General features: G+C 40.0%; 1 protein-coding gene across 1 annotated transcript in view; it reads left to right on the plus strand.

Moving 5' to 3' along the window:
* Positions 1-22,332, plus strand: part of LOC126482041 (trypsin alpha-3-like) — a 117,271-nt gene that overhangs the window by 91,282 nt on the left and 3,657 nt on the right. The window contains exons 4-5 of the mRNA XM_050106014.1: positions 4,808-4,921; positions 5,097-5,243. Of these exons, the coding sequence (XP_049961971.1) occupies positions 4,808-4,921; positions 5,097-5,243 (261 nt within the window). The remainder of the gene's footprint in view (positions 1-4,807; positions 4,922-5,096; positions 5,244-22,332) is intronic.

The following is a 22,332-nucleotide window of genomic DNA, read 5'->3' on the forward strand; positions in this document are numbered from 1 at the left end:
TGAGTCGTGCTTCGGTAGCTGAGATGGTAGAGCACTTGCCCGCGAAAGGCAAAGGTCCCGAGTTCGAGTCTCGGTCGGGCACACAGTTTTAATGTGCTAGGAATTTTCATATCAGCGCACACTCCGCTGCAGAGTGAAAATCTCATTCTGGAATGAAGAAATATATCAGCTATGGTAGTAGAAAATTTCCGGTGTAAGAAGTCACCATTATCGTGAGAACGAAAATATAAATTGAGGGTTGCGGAGTGGACAGACACGCAGACCACTATCGTGCCATTTGAATGGGACAAAGTCTCGGAAAGAGGAAGAATCAACTGAATTAGAATGCAGTAAGGAGTGGAAAAATGATATCCACTCGATATTTGGAGGCTAACAGAAGAAGTTATGTGTCTCCATCGGCCAAAGATCCCAAAACAGTCACTGTTCGGTTGGTTGGTTATAAGTAGGGGGTTCGCATTCGGATGACATGGAGAGGACTGGCAAGGGGAACTGACGATGAGAAGAAGAACGGTATACCAACGAAAAGTAACATTCCATGAGTTGGAACATACAACATCATAAATGTTTAAGAGGAACGTAAATCAGGAAATCTGAAAAGTTAAATGCAGACGATAAAACTAGATATAGCAGGGACGAGCCGAACATGGGGTAACATAAAAAATATCAGTGAATGATGTGACAAAGGAGGATTTCCTTCGTGTAGCAAGGTAGGGCAATAAGTGAGAAACTGTGAACAATTGTGCAAACGGATTATTCTCCCTAGAGCCGAAATCAAATAAGTGCTAACAACAATAGATCAGGTATATGTGCTAACGTTACAAGGAGCAGATGACGAGACAGAGAGAGGTGTGGGGAAAGTGAACGAATAATTTATCATACAATGGAGATATAAATCTAATAATCATGGGTATTGGAACCCTGTAGTAGTCTAAGCAGCAGAAGTCACTTACCTTAGAAAAAAGGCTCGATAGTAAGAATGAAAGGAGAGAGAGTTCCTCAACTCCTGCAATACATTTCACTAATATCGGAAAATACAGCTGAAAAGTCATAAGAGGAGGAGGAGGAGGAGGAGGATACGCTGTAAACGCTGTGAGAAACTGGAAGATAAGAACTGCGTCTAATCGTGGTGCAGATATCAGATATTGGAGAAGATATAGACACAGATCATATTTTATGAGGAAGAGTGGGCTGCAATTGAACAGAATTGTTGAGGATGATCAGAATAAAACAATGAGGAATATTGAACTAGTATCTATGTGCAAGTGAAGCTTTTGCCGTTGTAGATGCTGCAATGATGAATTCCACACTTGGTAATTACAACAAAGATGTAGGGGCAGCTCTGTAAAGCGTAATCGTCGATGTTGAAAGGATATACGTGGGTGAAAGTCAGTTAACTGTAAAGAAATTGAGAGTAATGGAGAAAGGGATTTAACTGATTGACGAAAGAAGGAAACACAAAATATTTCCAGATAGAAAAGTACATGGCATTATTAGTCACTCAGGAATGAAATGAAGTCCAATATAGATGATGGCCGTTCTCCCGGAATTACTAAAAGTGGAGGAAAATCATAAGAAAAGATTTTGCAGAGCGTCGAAACGAGACAATATCCAACAACCTATTATCGTGCTGTAAACATTTACTTTATAAAAAAGGATAGAGAAAGCACAGAAACTACAGACCTACTAGTCTTCTCTTAGTAATTTAACAGGATCTTCTAAAATGTCCGCTACACACAAAAGACGGGTTTTATTCAGCCATATTAATAAGTTGACTTTAGAAATGGGTAAAGCATTATGGATGCTTTGATAATTATGAATGAAATTACTCGAGTAATTTTGAGATATCTTTTTACACATCTAACCCAGCACGACCTGAGAAACGAAGCACTGATTCAGTTGAAGAAAATAAAGTGAGAAATATGTACGTCGATGCAACAGCTCCCATGCGGCTCCATCACAATTATGAGAAATCAGAGTTGGAAACTGACCCTTTATCACCGGTGCTAATCTAAGCAATCCCAGCAGAAGTTCTCAGACTGAGTAAATGAAGAAGATTTACGTCTCAAAATAATATATGTAAAGCAGTCTAGGTTTGCTGGCACAGCATTGAGTTTGCATCTGGGGCATAAAAATATCAGTATCCTGTGGTGAGAATTATTAGAAAAAGCAGGCCATTAAACCAGTTATATCAGGAGGTCGTATATTACCAATACATAGAAAAGAATGTAATACAGAATGACACAGAAGTTCGGAAAGGAGAATCAATTTTAATAAGCCAATGTAGGTTATTATGCCAGCTTCCTTCATTGCACCATTTTCAGACATCTGTGAATGCTGTAAGAAAAGAACAGTAAACAGATAAGAAATGTTGCTAAATTTCGTTATGCTTCATATTACAATTGTCATAAAATTACTCAGATGGTGTTGGTGATGTGTGTATCACATTTAAAACCTGTTTCGCTCTTTTGTGTGGAGTATACACCTGTTCCCACACACACAAATGTCGAATGTCATACGTCTTTCATATCACACCGCACTTCAAAGCACAGATTCTACATCATCTCACGGAAGTAAACGCAATAACAGCTATCTTCCTGGTCCTTTCAAATTCACTTAACAGCACAATGTGTCTTTTGCTTCGTCAAACATAAAAAAAACCTGTTGCAGAAACGCGGGAATTGAGCGCCATACAAAGATTACACTTAACATGACATTTTGCAGAAGTCAGAGATTATCGTAACAGGGAGTTAACGTCATGTGGCTACAGCATTGCATACTTGCACTAAATTTTTAATAAAAATATTACATAGTGTAATTTGAAACTACTTGCAGCCATTACTAGTAGAATCAATTATTCGTGACACTACGCAAATGTTTCTAAGAGTCATTAAACATTTTATTTTTTTTTTAGTTATTGATTATATGCCACTTCTAAATATTATCGATACACACGTCGCCAGTACACTAACCATAAAGCAGCAAAACACAAATCTGTGAACTGTTAAAATTGTTTGGAGATTTGCATAATACTAAAATCATTTACATTCATTATTGCTGTGTATAATAGTCGTCTTAGTAAGACGTTTCTAAAACTGTCTCATGGGTCCGTTTTCACTAAACTAGTACATTAAAATTAAACAATTTAGTCAGCAGTAGAAGTTAAAAATCCACTCCTGCTTAGAAACACAGTGCTGCTCTGCAAAAAATACCGACTGAATTCATGCACATAAAAACAGTCCCTCATGTTATTCTATTGACACCGAATCAAAACTACGAGTAGAACTGGCGAAAAATCCTTTAAAAGTATTTTACATGTGCACCTGTTCATTTAACATTTGTGGTAGCCCATTTTGAAACATATCCTTATATGTCTTGCTCTTCCAATATGTTCATGGTTTCCCCCCAGTCTGTTCAGTGTTTAAGTTTTACTTTATATCCAACATGTAGTGTGGCTGTTTCCTCCCAGATGGATAATAAATATTAACGATTTGTTTAACTCTTTGGGGTGTGTTCTTTAATCTGTCTGTTAAAACTGATCTCCATCTGCCGTGAGTATAATTTATTGCAATCCCCTCTATATCTTTTGCAAATGCCAGTTTGAATGAAGGGAGGTTCTTTCAGTATTTTATGATGTATCCTGCAATTTAATGAGTTTTCAGTACAGAAACCAACTCGAACCTTAGTATTGTGGATCATATGTGCTAAATTATCTGTTTCCTTTCAGATGTATTGCATGACAGTGTGTTTTAAATTTTTTTCCCTCGCTAAAGTGATTTCGTCGTAAGTCTAACGGATTAAGCATCAGAAAATATCGTTTGTTGATAGGAAAATACCACGGTCATCATTCTCAGTGACCAATAAAAGAAAAAAGTACATGAATTTTTCATAAAGAAAAACCTGACGAGGATGCAACAAATAAATTTAATGCATGAATAAAAAAATGCTTAACTTCAGCTCTATTTTCACGGGAAAGGAAATTAAAGTTTGTGTAATTATGAATCCCGAAACAACCAGACTAAGGGTTGCACCAACGATATATAAGGAGGAATCAATGATTCTTCCATTATTGAGTGCAAAGTTAGTCCTGAGTATTTTTTTAAGAATCTTAACAGCTTGATTAATATACATTTTTAAACTAAATTTATGTTTAGAAACTAGCAAGACTTAGCAAAAGAGATTAAACATCCACACAAACTTCCCATTAGCAGAAGCAATACTCATTTTTAGGAAGGACTGATTAGAATATGGCAAAGCCAGTGTGATCAAAACATATTAGTTGACTGTAACATTACAGTTAGTGCTGTTGTACAATTTCTTTTCATGTGTAAACATAAAAAGACAACCTAGCAATAGGAAACTGCCTTATGAGCATACTTGTGAACATTTCTTTTAGCTGGATAGAAAAGGATTTTTTTGTTTTTTACTAAATTCAAGCAGAGTGCTGATAAAATCAAGGATTACAGTTGATATGTTGATAACACACGCAGCACGAAGAAATAGTTTACATACTCAAACAGCTAAACTAAATCTATAAGAATTTGAAGGTTACCTCGTAATTAGAATTTCAAAAGGGTATTAACTTTCTCGTTGTAAAATCCATGTACGAGTATTAGGAGTTTCTTTGGCATCAGTTCGTTAGTTTTCCATGTAAGCGAAGACACTGCTGCCGCTGACATAGTGACCAGGCCAGGCCAGGCCAGGTCGAAGCATATAATGTATTTGAAGACCGGTTCCATCGCTTTCTACTAATGCACAGAAAAGTTCCCCCAGTGGTTGTTAGCTGACAGTGAGGTCTCCTTTCTTGCAGTTGGCGCAACCGCTGTCGTTCTCGTCGACCATACAGGCGGTCTCTCTTCCGTCATCGGGCCAGCAGACGTCTCCCGGCACCACAGCCACCGTGGTCGGCTGGGGAACAACCGAGGTGGGTTCACTAATGTTAGGAGGATAACGACGAAGTGAGCCTCAGAACACCCCGCACTGTACTTGACGGTGATGATGATGATGATGATGATGGTGATGATGATGATGGTAACAGCTGGGAGTGAGACAATCTCGGTGATGGCATATAACAGTGCTGTACACCCTATTTGTTTCAGTCGTCCACATCCGTCGCCAGTGCCCTGCTAAAGGTTGACGCCCCTGTCTGGTCGGACGCAGACTGCGCGGCAACGTATGAGTACTACTTCATGTCCCCGAGGGAGACCAACATCTGCGCTGGAGAAGCCAACAGAGGAGAATGTGGGGTGAGTGGTCGTATTTTCTCTTCTTCGTTTATAAATCTATCTGAACGTTTCTGACTTCAAACGTCTGCTGTGTCAGGAAGGTGAACGGTGTTCCCTTGATTTTCACTACGCATTGTCCTTCTTCTTCTTTTATTAATCAACTGTAACCATTCTCCGTGTATAAACTTAAAACCCACGCTAATGTTTTATATGTAACTCACTACAAAAGTTAATGTAAGAAGAAAAAGAGTATAGCATCACAAAGCTGAGCAGAGGCAAACCAGTAGTCGTGAATTATATTCGTACTTGTAAACAGGACGAATCATATGTATCTATATTACTTGTATCTGTGTTGTGGTCTTCTGTACAGAGACTGGTTTGATGCAGCTTTCCATGCTACTCTATCCTGTACTAGCTTCTTCATCTCCCAGTACTTATTGCAACGTACATCTTTCTGAATCTGTTTAGTGTATTCATCTCTTTGTGTCCCTCTACGATTTTTACCCTCCACGCTGCCCTCTAATACTACACTGGTGATCCCTTGTTGCGTCAGATTATGACCTACCAACCGATCCCTTCTTCTAGTCAAGTTGCGCCACAAATTTCTCTTCTCTCTAGTTCTATTCAGTACCTCCTCATTAGTTATGTGATCTACCCATCTAATCTGGAGCATTCTTCTGTAGCATCACATTTCGAAAGCTTCTATTCTCTTCTTGTCCAAACTATTTATCGTCCACGTTTCACATCCATACATGGCTACACTCCATACAAATAATTTTAGAAACGACTTCCTGACACTTAAATCTATACTCGATGTTAACAAATTTCTCTTCTTCAGAAACGCTTTCCTGGTCATTGCCAGTCTGAATTTTATATCCTCTCTATTTCGACCATGATCAGTTATTTTGCTCCCAAAATAGCAAAACTCTTTTACTACTTTAAGTGTCTCATTCCCTAATCTAATTCCTTCTGCGTCACCCGACTTAATTCGACTACATTCTATTATCCTCGTTTTACTTTTGTTGATGTTCACCTTACATGCTCCTTTCAAGATGCTGTCCATTCCGTTCAACTGCTCTTCCAAGACCTTTTCTACCTCTGACAGAATTACAATGTCATCGGCGAACCTGAAAGTTTTTATTTCTTCGCCATGGATTTTAATACATATTCCGAACCCTGTCTCACTCCCTTCCCAACCACTGCTTCCCTTTCATGTCCCTCGACTCTTATAACTGCCATCTGGTTTCTGCACAAATTTTAAATAGCCTTTCGCTCCCTGTATTTTACCCCTGCCACCTTCAGAATTTGAAAGAGAGTATTCCAATCAACATTGTTAAAAGCTTTCTCTAAGTCCACAAATACTGGAAACGTAGGTTTGCCTTTCCATAATCGTTCTTCTAAGATAAGTGGTAGGGTCAGTATTGCCTCACGTGTTCCAACATTTCTACGGAACCCAAACTGATCTTCCCCGAGGTCGGCTTCTGCCAGTTTTTCCATTAGTCTGTGAAGAATTCCCGTTAGTATTTTGCAGCTGTGACTTATTAAACTGATAGTTCTGTAATTTTAACATCTGTCAACACGTGCTTTCTTTGGGATTGGAATTATTATATTCTCCTTGAAGTCTGAGGATATTTCGCCTATCTCATACATCTTGCTCAGCAGATGGTAGAGTTTTGTTAGGCCTGGTTCTTCCAAGGATGTCAGTAGATCTAGTGGAATATTGTCTACTCCGGGGGCCTTGTTTCGACTTAGGTCTTTAGTGCTCTGTCAAACTCTCCACACAGTATCATATCTCCTATTTCATCTTCATCTACATTCTCTTCCATTTCTATAATATTGTCCTCAAGAACATCGCCCTTGTATTGACCCTCTATATACTCCTTCCACCTTCCTGCTTTCCCTTCTTTGCTTAGAACTGGATTTCCATCTGAGCTCTTGATATTCATGCAAATGGTTCTCTTTTCTCCAAAGCTCTCTTTAATTTTCCTGTAGGCAGTATCAACCTTACCCCTAGTGATATGCGCCTCTACATCCTTACATCTGTCTTATAGCCATCCCTGCTTAGCCATTTTGCACCTCCTGTCGATATCATTTTTGAGACATTTGTATTCGTTTTTAGCCTGCTTCATTTACTGCATTTTTATATTTTCTGCCTTCATCAAGTAAATTCAATATCTCTTCTGTTACCCAAGGATTTCTATTAGCCCTCGTCATTTTAACTACTTGATCCTCTACTACCTTCACTATTTCATCTATCAAAGCTACCCATTCTTCTTCTACTGTATTTCTTTCCCCCATTCTTGCCAATCGTTCCCTAATGCTCTCACTGAAACTCTGTACAACCACTGGTTCTTTCAGTTTATCCAGGTCCCACTTCCTCAAATTCCCACATCTTTGCAGTTTCTTCAGTTTTAATCTACAGTTCATAACCAATAGATTATGGTCAGAGTTCACATCTGCCCCTGGAAATGTCTTACAACTTAAAACCTTGTTCCTGACTCTCTGTCTTACCATTATAAAATTTATCTGAGACCTTCCAGTATCTCCAGGCTTCTTCCATGTATACATCTCCTTTTATGATTCTTGAACCAAGTGCGAACTATGATTAAGTTATGCTCTGTGCAAAATTCTACCAGGCGGTTTCCTCTTTCGTTCCTTCCTCCCATTCCATATTCACCTACTACGTTTCTTTCTCTTCCTTTTTCTACTATCTAACTCCAGTCACGCATGGCTATTAAATTTTCGTCTCTCTTCACTATCTGATTTATTTCTTTTATCTCATCATACATTTCATCAATCTCTTCGTCATCTGCGGAGCTAGTTGGCATACAAGCTTGTACTACTGTGGTAGGCATGGGCTTCGTATCTATCTTGGCCACAACAATGCGTTCACTATGCTGTTTGTAGTAGCTTACCCGCATTCCTATTTTCTATTAATTATTAAACCTACTCCTGCATTACCCTTATTTGATTTTGTATTTATAACCCTGACCAGAAGTCTTGTTCCTCCTGCCACCGAACTTCACCAATTCCCACTATATCTAACTTTAACCTATCCGTTTCCCTTTTTAAATTTTCTAACCTACCTGCCCGATTAAGGGATCTGACATTCCACGCTCCGATCCGTTGAACGCCAGTTTCCTTTCTCCTGATAACAACGTCCTCCTGAGTAGTCCTCTCCCGAACATCCGAATGGGGGACTATTTTACATCCGGTATATTTTACCCAAGAGGACGCCATCATCATTCAACCATACAGTAAAGTTGCATGCCCTCGGGAAAAATTACGGCTGTAGTTTCCCCTTGCTTTCAGCCGTTCGCAGTACCACCACAGCAAGGCCGTTTTGGTTAGTGTTACAAGGACAGATCAGTCAACCATCCAGACTGTTGCCCCTGCAACTACTGAAGAGGCTGCTGCCCCCCCCTCAGGAACCACACGTCTGTCTGGCCTCTCAACAGATACCCCTTCATTGTGGTTGCACCTATCTGCATCGCTGAGGCACGCAAGCCTCCCCACCAGCGGCAAGGTCCATGGTTCATGTATCCATAGACAAACATAAGAGTGGGATAGGGAGTATTATATGAAATTGACAACGAAGTAAAGAGTCGTGGTTTCTAGTTGTGAAAAATTAAGACGTTGATATATCCATTTATACGACGTAAGAGTTAGCAGCCCAAAAAGCCAGGCTATGTAATCCTCTATCGAAAATATAGGAAACTTGAAGATGGTGGGGTCTCTTTTTCGTATAGCATTTTGTTTACAGTTTCACATGAAATATGAAAAATGGAATGTGAAAACTCTCACCAGTTTAAAATAAATTAATATTTACGTAACAGGGAAATGGAGTATATACACTGATGCGAACAAGTCACACCATTAAAAGTAATTAATTTAGAGTAATGAAATTTCGGAAATTCATCTTTCTTTCCGTGAAATATATTTGTGTGATTAGCGTTGCAAGATCACAAGTTAATGTAAGAGAGAGATAATCCATTGGAATTGTGAAATGGTGATATATTAACAACCGGTGTAGCCACCAGAATGTTGAATGCAAGCATACATACGCGCATGCATTGTGTTGTACAAATGCAGGAAGTCAGTTTGTAGGATGCAGTTCAATGCCTATTGCACTTGGTCGGCCAGTACGACTATTAATGCTGGAGTTGACGCTCCTTAATGGTCCGTATGTGCTCGATTGGACACAGATCTGGTGATCGTGAACGCCAAGGCAATATGTCAATACTCCGAAGAGCATGTCGGGTTACAACAGCGGCATGCGGGTGAGCGTTATTCGGTTAGAAATACGCCCTGGAATGGTGTTAATGAAGGACAGCACAACAAGTCGAATCACCAGATTCGAGTACAAATCTGAAGTCAGAGTGCATGGGGTAACTACAATGGTGATTCTGGTGTTATACAAAATCGCAACCCTGACCAAAACATAGATGTAGGTCCAATGTGTCTAGCACGCTGAGAGGTTGGTTGCAGGCGCTCTACTGGCATCCTTGTTACCAACACTTGGCCACCACCGGGCACTAAGAAAGAATCATCTTTCATTAGAAAACACAAAAAAATCTTCATCCTGCCCTCCAATGACATCTCACTTGACACACTGAACTAGGTAGTGGAGATACTTTGCGGTCAATAGAATGCACGCTACAAGGCGCCTGGTTCGGAGCGGTCCTTGAAGTAACAGTTCTTTGTGTCACTGCGGTGCCAACTGCTGCTCAGATGCAGTACGATGCACCAGGGTCATATACGGAAGACGATGTTCTTCTCTCTCGGTAACACCACGTAGCCATCCAGAGCCTAGTCTGCTTGTGACCACATATTATCGTGATCACCGCTGCCGTTAATCATATACATTAGCTACGTTCCTGCCTAGCCTGTTTGCAATACCGCAGAAGGAACAACCAGCTCCTCATATTATAGGTTCTCGTTCAACTCAGCGAGATGTTGACAATGGCGTCTATGTAGCCTTAAAAGGTATTTTTGCTGAGATCATTAACTTATCACATGAAATCTTAAAGGTGACTAATGCTCACCACTGTTACAGCCTGTATTTAAAGCAAAGCTGATTTGCATCCTCATAGTGGCACTACTACCTCCATTCTTACGCGATTGGAGCAAAGAGTGAAAAGGTATCATCTTTCAGATGTACGGACACGTCTACTAAATTCCGCTTTTTCCGCACAGCTCCTTCCTGGTGTTGAGATTTTCATCCCGTTACTGTACAGTAACTTCATTTTAGAGAATTTATAGATGACCTAAAAACAATACTGGTCTTAAGTTTGGCTGTTAAAGAAGAATATTTAAATTTTTATAGATATTTGGCAACCACGTAATGAACGATAGCCTATTTCAATACAAAAGTATTTTCATATTTTGAGGGCAGTATCTCCCAACTTCTGAGACAGGTAATTCCGTTGTAGTATGTTTTGCATTCAGGGAGAAAAATTCACTTACTGAGAGACGGAATTAAGCGAAGGTGACTAAACTGAAAGTATTTGCAACACGGTGATACAGTTTTCAGGAAAGAGAATACACAAAGTCTAATTGTATGTCTCACTGGGGCGCCGTGGTGAGAAACAGACACTGTTCTATAAACCACTGAGGACCGTACTTCAGCTAGACACAGGGTTGCAGACACTTTCAGGAACAGATATTTGGACGCTCTAGGCTAGTAATGCATTTGGCCCCAACACCCCATTATAAAATCTTGCGGCATCAACAGCTACTTTTCTTACAAGTTGTGAGACTAACCAGAAAACAAAATCAAGAATAGAAACACAACAGGATATTACTGAAGTCTGAGAATTTTTGGAATTTAGTTTTCGAATATAAGTTACATGCTTTGAACTAACGGTGTCTATTCTATCGTTTATGGTTGTGTAACCTTACGTTTTGGGGAGCGTCTTTGACTAGGAGTCAAAACATCAAATGTCACGGGTTAGAACCTAGCCACTACATAATTTTGAATAAAAATCGTAGAAAACGGCGGCCTAAGACTTCCGGCATTAGATGTCACCCTCGCTCTGCCAACAGCCTTGTTAAAACGGATGGACGAAAGGACACTGTGTCAGGGCACTCTCTTGCCCTTTTGGCAGGAAACTGTGTTTAAGAGGCTGAAGACTCAGCAATAACCCACGTTATGAGGCTGTAGAAGTCAGTGGGAAACATTACATTAAAAAAGCAGTAGGGATACCCACAGGATGTGTGCCATGTAGATGAAATAGGGTCATGCTTATCTCTCTATCGGCAAAAGATCCCAATCCCCCATTCGGATATCGTTGAGGGGACTGCCAAGGGGAAGGTGAATGTGAGACGCAGGTGGTACAGCTAATAAACGGATAACACTTTAGGAGTCGCTGCCTGGAGCATATAAAATTGGAACGTTGAATGTAAGCTAGGAAATCTGAAAAGGAAAACTACATGTACTGGGTGGTCAGTGAAGTGGAATGGAAACAACGTAAGAATTATGGTCAAATTAACATATGATAATCTCAATAACAGCAGAAAGTGGAATAACGGGAGTAGGATTGGTTATGAATTGGAATATGGGGCACAGAGTGAGTTAATGTAAACATTTCAGTTGCAGGTGTAGTGTAACGACGTAAATTTGTATAAATGATTTTCTTTCGACATATGACCATGTGCAGACTTCGTCACCTACGTCAGTTACAAAACACTTCAAAATTATTTAAATTCTTTTTGAAGTTGTCTGTGAATGGTTCTTGAACGAAACTGTAATTAAAACATCATCATTTGAGTCGTATGCGCAGAATTACGTCATTCAGTCCAATTGGTTTGCGCAAACTTTTTCAATTTAGATGTCGTTTGTTTCTTCTCAGAAATTATATTAATGCAAGTTATCTGCTTTAATAGATATTAAAAACACATTGAATAAACTTTCAAGACCCAAACTCGCAATGAACGTTGTCAAAAATTAATAATCTTCTCAAATAAATCAGTAATACTTCTTCCATAACATAATTCTTCATAAATAAATTCTCGGAACACGTATTTAAACTTTTGTAGTATACACTAATTTATTATCTTCATATATACTATATATAGACGTGAACATGAGCCTTGACGAGATAGGACTGAAAATTTACAACATGATTAAACTTTCTATGACGTCATTGTTGTAGAAACATTACAAATTCTTATTATTTCAGTTTTTAGAAGCACGACGCAACAACTCGGTTTCAGGATCTTCTGTTGCTCTTGGGCTGTCGACCCGCGACGTATAGTGGCCAGCAATTTTCTCTCTGGTCCCGGCAGTGAAGATGCTGTCTCCGTTCGTTGCGCCACCCTCTCCGTACATGAAACATAAAAATAAATACAAAACTTTAGATAATTCACAACCATTACAAATATTACAAAATACACTCCTGGAAATTGAAATAAGAACACCGTGAATTCATTGTCCCAGGAAGGGGAAACTTTATTGACACATTCCTGGGGTCAGATACATCATATGATCACACTGACAGAACCACAGGCACATAGACACAGGCAACAGAGCATGCACAATGTCGGCACTAGTACAGTGTGTATCCACCTTTCGCAGCAATGCAGGCTGCTATTCTCCCATGGAGACGATCGTAGAGATGCTCGATGTAGTCCTGTGGAACGGCTTGCCATGCCTTTTCACCTGGCGCCTCAGTTGGACCAGCGTTCGTGCTGGACGTGCAGACCGCGTGAGAAGATGCTTCATCCAGTCCCAAACATGCTCAATGGGGGACAGATCCGGAGATCTTGCTGGCCAGGGTAGTTGACTTACACCTTCTAGAGCACGTTGGGTGGCACGGGATACATGCGGACGTGCATTGTCCTGTTGGAACGGCAAGTTCCCTTGCCGGTCTAGGAATGGTAGAACGATGGGTTCGATGACGGTTTGGATGTACCGTGCACTATTCAGTGTCCCCTCCACGATCACCAGTGGTGTACGGCCAGTGTAGGTGATCGCTCCCCACACCATGATGCCGGGTGTTGGTCCTGTGTGCCTCGGTCGTATGCAGTCCTGATTGTGGCGCTCACCTGCACGGCGCCAAACACGCATACGACCATCATTGGCACCAAGGCAGAAGCGACTATCATCGCTGAAGACGACACGTCTCCATTCGTCCCTCCATTCACGCCTGTCGCGACACCACTGGAGGCGGGCTGCACGATGTTGGGGCGTGAGCGGAAGACGGCCTAGCGGTGTGCGGGACCGTAGCCCAGCTTCATGGAGACGGTTGCGAATGGTCCTCGCCGATACCCCAGGAGCAACAGTGTCCCTAATTTGCTGGGAAGTGGCGGTGCGGTCCCCTACGGCACTGCGTAGGATCCTACGGTCTTGGCGTGCATCCGTGCGTCGCTGCGGTCCGGTCCCAGGTCGACGGGCACGTGCACCTTCCGCCGACCACTGGCGACAACATCGATGTACTGTGGAGACCTCACGCCCCACGTTTTGAGCAATGCGGCGGTACGTCCACCCGGCCTCCCGCATCCCCACTATACGCCCTCGCTCAAAGTCCGTCAACTGCACATACGGTTCACGTCCACGCTGTCGCGGCATGCTACCAGTGTTAAAGACTGCGATGGAGCTCCGTATGCCACGGCAAACTGGCTGACACTGACGGCGGCGGCGCACAAATGCTGCGCAGCTAGCGCCATTCGACGGCCAACACCGCGGTTCCTGGTGTGTCCGCTGTGCCGTGCGTGTGATCATTGCTTGTACAGCCCTCTCGCAGTGTCCGGAGCAAGTATGGTGGGTCTGACACACCGGTGTCAGTGTGTTCTTTTTTCCATTTCCAGGAGTGTACATAAACAAAACACTAAGTTAAACTTATATTCACCTGTAAACTGGGTTGACACTGGTGGATGGGTGACGCTTCAATTTCGCGTTCCACTACATACCCCACCCACAAGCTCAGTTTGTCAGGTTTTAACCGAAAATAAAACTTCTTCTAAACAGGGTGTTACAAAAAGGTACGGCCAAACTTTCAGGAAACATTCCTCACACACAAAGAAAGAAAATATGTTATGAGTACATGTGTTCGGAAACGCTTACTTTCCATGTTAGAGCTCATTTTATTACTTCTCTTCAAATCACATTAATCATGGAATGGAAACACACAGCAACAGAACGTACCAGAGTGACTTCACACACTTTGTTACAGGAAATGTTCAAAATGTCCTCCGTTAGCGAGGATACATGCATCCACCCTCCGTCGCATGGAATCCCTGATGCGCTGATGCAGCCATGGAGAATGGGGCATTGTATCACAGCCGTCCACAATACGAGCACGAAGAGTCTCTACATTTGGTACCGGGGTTGCGTAGACAAGAGCTTTCAAATGCCCCCACAAATGAAAGTCAAGAGGGGATGAGATCAGGAGAGCGTGGAGGCCATGGAATCGGTCCACCTCTACCAATCAATCGGTCATCGAATCTGTTGCTGAGAAGCGTACGAACGCTTCGACTGAAATGTGCAGGAGCTCCATCGTGCATGAACCACGTGTTGTGTCGTACTTGTAAAGGCACATGTTCTAGCAGCACAGGTAGAGTATCCCGTATGAAATCATGATAACGTGCTCCATTGAGCGTAGGTGGAAGAGCATGGGGCCCAATCAAGACATCACCAACAACGCCTACCCAAACGTTCACAGAAAATCTGTGTTCATGACGTGATTGCACAATTGCGTGCGGATTCTCGTCAGCCCACACATTTTGATTGTGAAAATTTACAATTTGATCACGTTGGAATGAAGCCTCATCCGTAAAGAGAACATTTGCACTGAAATGAGGATTGACACATTGTTGGATGAACCATTCGCAGAAGTGTACCCGTGGAGGCCGATCAGCTGCTGGTAGTGCCTGCACACGCTGTACATGATACGGAAACAACTGGTTCTCCCGTAGCACTCTCCATACAGTGACGTGTCAACGTTACCTTGTACAGCAGCAACTTCTCTGACGCTGACATTAGGGTTATCGTCAACTGCACGGAGAATTGCCTCGTCCATTGCAGGTGTCCTCGTCGTTCCAGGTCTTCCCCAGTCGCGAGTCATAGGCTGGAATGTTCCGTGCTCCCTAAGACGCCGATCAATCGCTTCGAACGTCTTCCTGTCGGGACACCTTCGTTCTGGAAATCCGGCTCGATACAAACGTACCGCGCCACGGCTATTGCCCTGTGCTAATCCATACATCAAATGGGCGTCTGACAACTCCGCATTTGTAAACATGCCACTGACTGCAAAACCACGTTTGTGATGGACACTAACCTGGTGATGCTGCGTGCTGATGTGCTTGATGCTAGTACTGTAGAGTAATGAGTCACATGTCAACACAAGAACCGAAGTCAACATTACCTTCCTTCAACTGGGCCAACTGGCGGTGAATCGAGGAAGTACAGTACATACTGACGAAACTAAAATGAGCTCTAACATGGAAATTAAGCGTTTCCGACACATGTCCGCATAACATCTTCTCTTTATTTGTGTGTGAGGAGTGTTTCCTGAAAGCTAGGCCGTACCTTTTTGTAACACCCTGTATACCATATTTAACTGTTAATATTATACATTTTTCTCGCATTTTCCGTAATATAAAGTCCTTGCTCTTAGATAGATTCAATCCTTTTTTTACGATATTGTTGTGACTATTTGTCATTTACTTTTAATTATGCTATTATGGTTATTCAGAACCGAATATATAGAGATTAGTCCTTTTCATGTAGTAGTTGCTAGTAAATAATAATTTAGTACGTTCTTTAACGTTGTCACATTAGGACAGAGCGTTCAAATTGTGATAGGTTAGTTTCAGTTTTATTCATTTACTAGAGTTATTCTTTCCAAAATATATATTACTAATAAGTTTCTCACAATAACTAATAGTACTATTTACTTTACGTCGTTCTTTTCCATAATGCTTTATTTATGCATGAGGTCAAGAAGAAATCAAGCAAAACTTTCTTTAGAATCTCGGAACGGCTTTCTTTACCTTCGGCGCTTTGTCGGGTAATGGCAATTTATTTAGGAGAAACAAGTGAGAGAGCGCCGTTTGGTGTGTTCTATTTTAACACTATTATAAATCTCTATTAAAGGCACTCTGCTATGTTCTCGTGAGCCATATAGCTCTGGACGCCCAAGGTCCTTAAATTATTAACCATACCCTTTGGTTCCTACTATCCGAGTAAATATAAAATATACAAAATTGCTTCTGACCTAACAACAAACATTTCGTCCATATAAATCCCTTTTTCGTTATTTTTCCCTTTTTGAAGTACCGGTAGATTATTGTAGAACACTTGTTTAAACTTCCTGTCATTTCTTTAAAATAACACGTAACTACCACGAAAAACTTCAGATGAATCAACTATGAACGCTCGTCCGTATGTAACATATACTAAATATTAACTTATTTAGGAGTGAAGCGTTTAATTTGATCGACACTATATAATCCTTTAATTACACCTGATGAAGGTTCCATAAGAATTAACGCTTTGGGATGCACAATCTTATGAACAACATATGGACCTTCAAAGATTAAGAAGAATTTTCTACATTCCTTATTGATCTTTGAACTTTTAGGATGAGATCGTACTAATACAAGATCTCCTACCTGAAATGAGGGTTCCATAACATGTTGATTATAACTTTTAATTCTGCGTTGAGCAGTTTTAACAATCTGTTCGCGAATTTTGTCGCTTCGAATGCACTGTTGGATCTCATTTACTGGTGGCCAAGGTAGAGCAGCTAGTAAAGGCTCACCTATAATTCGTTTGCCTAAAATTTCTATAGGTGATAATCGTGTCGTCAGATGAGGCAATTCATTTAATATCTTTTCGAATTCAGGCATTAGTTTGGTCCACCGAGTATGTTTATATGCACAAGTTCTGCATAATCGTCCTAATTCTTTCATGACTCTTTCTACCAAGTTACTTTGAGGGTGATACTTCGAAATTAAGATATGTTTGATTCCATATTGTTTTATCATATCTTGAATCTTTTGACTAATAAAAGCACTACCGTTGTCAGACATAAGTCGTTTAGGAATGCCCCAGTTAACAAAGTAATTTCGAGTAAGACAGCGTATAACGCTTGCTGTATTCACTCGTTTCAAAGTCTATAGTTTCACATGTTTGGACCAACATTCCATTACAACAAACACATAAGTAAATCCTCCTGAACTACGAGGCAGAGGGCCGGAAAAAATCTAATGATAGTAGATCCCATAGACCTCGAGGAATTACAGCATATAATTTATAACGCTTAGATTTGTTATTAACTTTAACCTTTTGACAGGTTTCACAAGTCCAAATAATACTTCTCACAATATGGGACATATTTTTGAAATAATAATACTTAATTAGATGTTTAATACATTTATGAATTCCAAAATGCCCGTAACCTTCATGAATATAAGTAATTAATTCGTACACAACAGTTTGCGGAATGCAGATTTTCCATCTCTGGTGTTCCCTCTGCGCTTTCCAATACAACAAGTCGTTGAAATACAACCACACACCCCGGGTGTTAATTGTTTCTTCCCCATTATTAAAGTTTTGTATAAGTTCCCTATATTGATCCTCATTTCTTTGATTGCATTTAATAGCAGTTACTATCCGTTCAACCTAACGTTCGTTCTCCTGAGTTGAAAGTAAATAAACGTGGTAATTTGTTCCTGGTTCTTCCGCAATGTTAATATTCTCCATTCTTACTGGAAGTCTCGACAAAGCATCTGAAACTACATATTGAGATCCTTTTATATACCTAATTTCGTACTGAAATTCTTGCAAGCATAATGCCCAACGTAATAATCTATGGTGAAGTAACCGGCAATTGTTTAAAAAGGTTAAAGCCTGATTATCAGTATATACAATTTTTTTCTTCCAATTAACAATCCTTTAAATCTTTGAAAACCCCATACCACTGTGAGAGCTTCCTTCTCGGTTACAAAATAATTTCTTTCATGTTTATTTAAAGTTCTACTATCGAATCCAATAGGCTGATATAATCCCTTTTCATTGGTCAGATCACCTTGGAATATTTCGCAAGACACACCATAATCAGAGGCATCTGTACACATACGAAAGTCCTGATTGAAATCTGGATGGTATAACATTACCTTATTAAAAACTTCCTCTTCCTCTTTTCCCCAGAGCCATACTGATTTCTCTTTCAATAAATCGAGTAATTCAGGATTAACAATATCCTGCCCTGGAAGAAATCTTCTCAGAAATCCTACCATTCCTATGAATGATTTCAGTTGTTTCCGATTTCTAGGACTCGGGCATCGAGAAATAGCTTCAATACGTGCTGGGTCTGGCCTAATACATTTACTGTCCACTATATGCCCCAAAAATCTCACTTCCTCCTTTCTGAAGTAAGACTTAGCTAATTTTAAAGTAATTCCTCCGTCAATTAATCGGTTAAACAATTCCCGTAATGTCGTTACGTGTTCTTCCCACGTTTTAGTGGCTACCAAAATATCATCTACATATAAAATAATCTTTTGTAATAATTGCTGACCCAAAGCAGAACCTAACGCCCTAATGAAAGTTGACAATGATATATTAAGTCCAAAAGGTAAAACTTGGAACTGATATGATCTGCCTTCAAACAGAAAAGCCGTATATTGCCGTGAATCCGGGTGTAATATGACTTGATGATAGCCAGCAGTTAAATCCATTGTACTCATATAACGAGAACCAGCAATCTTAAGAAGTACCTCCTCCATAGGAATAGGTCTGTCTCTTTCCATCTCTATAATTTTGTTTAATTCACGAGCATCCAGAACCAGTCGTACACCACCAGTAGCTTTCTTAACTACCCACAAAGGACTGTTAAAAGCACTATATGATCGTTCGATAATATTTTGTTCTAGCATCTTACTTATTTCTCTACTAGCCGGCTCTTTGAATTGTACTGGAATAGGTTTAAGGTTTCTTAAAGAATGGTTTTGATCTTTAATATTAAGTTTACAAACGTAATCTTTGATTCTTCCCGGTTCATCTGAGAAGACGGCTCTAAATTCTAACAATAAAGATTGCAACTCTTCCTTTTCTTGTTCAGACAGACAATTCGTGGAATAACATTTTTCTTTCACTTCGGTTTCGATACTATTACTAGGCTCACATACTTCATATTCAAGATCACTAGAATCTATTAATAGGTTCATGGTCTGTGTGTACTTAATATGTAAGGATTCGTAGCAATTTTCAGGTGCTTGATTATTAGAAAACCTCACTTTAAAAGTACGTGCCTTCTTATGGATGGTTAAGGAAGAGTCTTTAAAATCTAATATAGCTTTATATTTTCACAACCAAGCTATACCTAAAATTATGGCCACATTTGAGTTGGCTACAACAAGTACAGAGTGAGAAATTAATTGTTCAGAAATTTCAAAGTTAAACAAACTTCCTCAGTAATACTTTGACTTCTTTTACCAGTAACTCCTATAATTTTCACCCCAGTTACAGGTATGGTTGGGAAATTCCAATATTTCCTTTTAAGTTGAAATAATTCTTTAGATAAAATACTTACTTCACTACCCGAATCGATTATAATATTTACTTCGGTATCTTTAATATAACCTTTAATAATGGGTTTATAAGTTATATTCTCCCTTATCTGATTGTCTTCATGAAGTAAATCTTGTTGCCAATCACCTTCCTTTTGGCAGCTTAATGATAAATTGCAATTGGGTCTTGTATAATTTTGACTAACAGTTCCCTTTAGTCGACCCGTACTAAAGGACTTTACTAGTTTTCCGAACTTTCTATGATAACGTCACCTACAACTTGATCTTCATTAATTACTTGAGGATGATTTACCTCATTATCATTGTTGTGTAATTTCCGCATTTTAGAGTTATTACCCCGATTTTGTTGGCTCTCTTTGTCTTTAGATTGACGTTTTATATAACAAACCCGGCTAGGATTGTTGTTGTTAAATTTTCGTGGTTCTGAATTATTATTATTTCGAGAATTGTCATTTCTACCAAATCTAAATTTCTCGTCTTCCCGTTCTCTATTAAGTATATCTAACTGTTCTAAATATCCTAATAATTCGCAAGGTTGTGACCATTCCCTTTCTATCATTCTTTCCTTTACGTAATACGGTAACCTACTAATTAGGACTCGTATTAGATGACTTTCAATAATTGGGTCTTCAATTAATTTAGCACGGTTTAAATGCCATTCGAAATAATTCCTATAACCTCCCCCCCGTTTAGAATAAGGAGGAGGGTCTAACAACTCTAAAGTTAAGTGTTGTTGTTTTCCTCTTGACCAATAATTTTGTTTAAACTGCTTAACAAAATCATCCCAGCCCCCAAATTCAGTTCTATGCAGTACTGCCCACTCCGCAGCTTCTGCTTCTAAATGTCCTATTACAAATTGAATCCGTTTTTCATTACTCCATTTAGGAGATAATGAAGTTTCAAAAGCTTTTATAAAGATTATAGGGTGAAGTTCGCCTCCTGGTTTGAATACAGGAAATCGACTAGCTACATTTGAATTTGTCGTTATATCATTCCAATATTCTGCGAGAGACGTAGTTTGATTTTGTTTAGATTGCAGAGACGGAGTTGCGTCGGATTTGATTGCCGTGATTTCTTTATTTGTATTGTTGTCGTCCGAGCTAGCAAACACGATGCGACTGTTGTCTCTGATTACATTATTACTTCTACTACTTGAAATGTTTTCATTATTATCTAATTCCGATAACCGTTTAGTAATTTCCTGTATTCGCATTACTGTACTGGATACACGGATAGCTAATATCGATTCTCCACTGTGTTCACGATGTGAACGCTCTGTACCTTCGTCAATATTATTATCTTTGGAAGTCTCAAGGTTACTGCATATTTAAGTAATTAAAAATTTCATGTTTTCTATTTCAGTATGATCTTTTTCTACTCGATGAGTTAATGTCTCTAATTCTACATTATCTATTGAAGAAATTTCTACAGGTTTGGTAGAAACCTCTTTAATAGATTCTAATAATTCTCTACGAACAGATTCTATTTGCGTAGAAAATTCATGTCATAACTTATCGTTATTTTTCTCTATTTCATTTACAAGTAAGACATTGACATTATGTAGTCTCTTGGTTAAGTCAGTAATATCATTTCGCATGCGAGCTTTTTCCTCACGCGATTCCTGGATATGTTCTTCTAATCTTTTACAATTATCAGCAATCTTATTACTAAGTCCTGCTAGTTTTTCCTGCAGTTCAGCTTTAGAATCCTCTATTTTATCACTTAATTCTCGACTGGTTTCATTAAGATGTTCCTGTAACCTGTCTGTAGATTTTGTTAGCTCACTTAATTCTCGACTGGTTTCATTAAGATGTTCCTGTAACCCGTCTGTATATTTTGTTAGCTCACTTAATTCTCGACTGGTTTCATTAAGATGTTCCTGCAACCTGTCTATAGATTTTGTTAGCTCACTTAATTCTCGACTGGTTTCATTAAGATGTTCCTGTAACGTGCCTGTAGATTTTGTTAGCTCCCCTTTAAGTTCCTCTTTTACTCTAGCCGTAGATTCTTCGTTAGATTGTTTCAATTCAGCTAAAAAATCCCCGTTAGATTGTTTTAATTTAGCGATCGCCCTAAAAAGAGATCTCATGCTCCTATCGGACACAGATTGCTCTTCGTCTGACATTTCACTTCCCCATATTATTGTAAGATATTAACTAGTTACACACGCAGACGTGTAATCAACAATCCTATTAAGGCACACTCCCTATGTACAACACTTCACTTCCAACTTAAAACAGACTCACAGGACACTAATATTGTAGTTTGTAGTACTCGGTAATCAGTGTGCTGCTATGGGCTGCAGAAGTAACAGCCGTCGATGCAGCCGCTGAGATGCTGCGACCCCGCTTCCGCAACCGGCAGACACAGGAGACGTCACTGGCTGCAACCACGCCCGGCCGCACCGTAGACAGGCGAAGCCCTCAGCGGCATCTCTAATACCAGCCGGAGGAACGCCCCCCAGCTGACGTACTGGGCCTGTTAGTTTAGAGAGAAAAAGGTTGTCGGGGTGTGCAGCGTTCAACTGCTGCCCAACAAATGCGCCTTCTCGTGGAATAACTGCTTGACCGTACTG

This window comes from Schistocerca serialis, chromosome 5 (assembly GCF_023864345.2).
Source record: "Schistocerca serialis cubense isolate TAMUIC-IGC-003099 chromosome 5, iqSchSeri2.2, whole genome shotgun sequence".
Lineage (NCBI taxonomy): Eukaryota > Metazoa > Arthropoda > Insecta > Orthoptera > Acrididae > Schistocerca > Schistocerca serialis.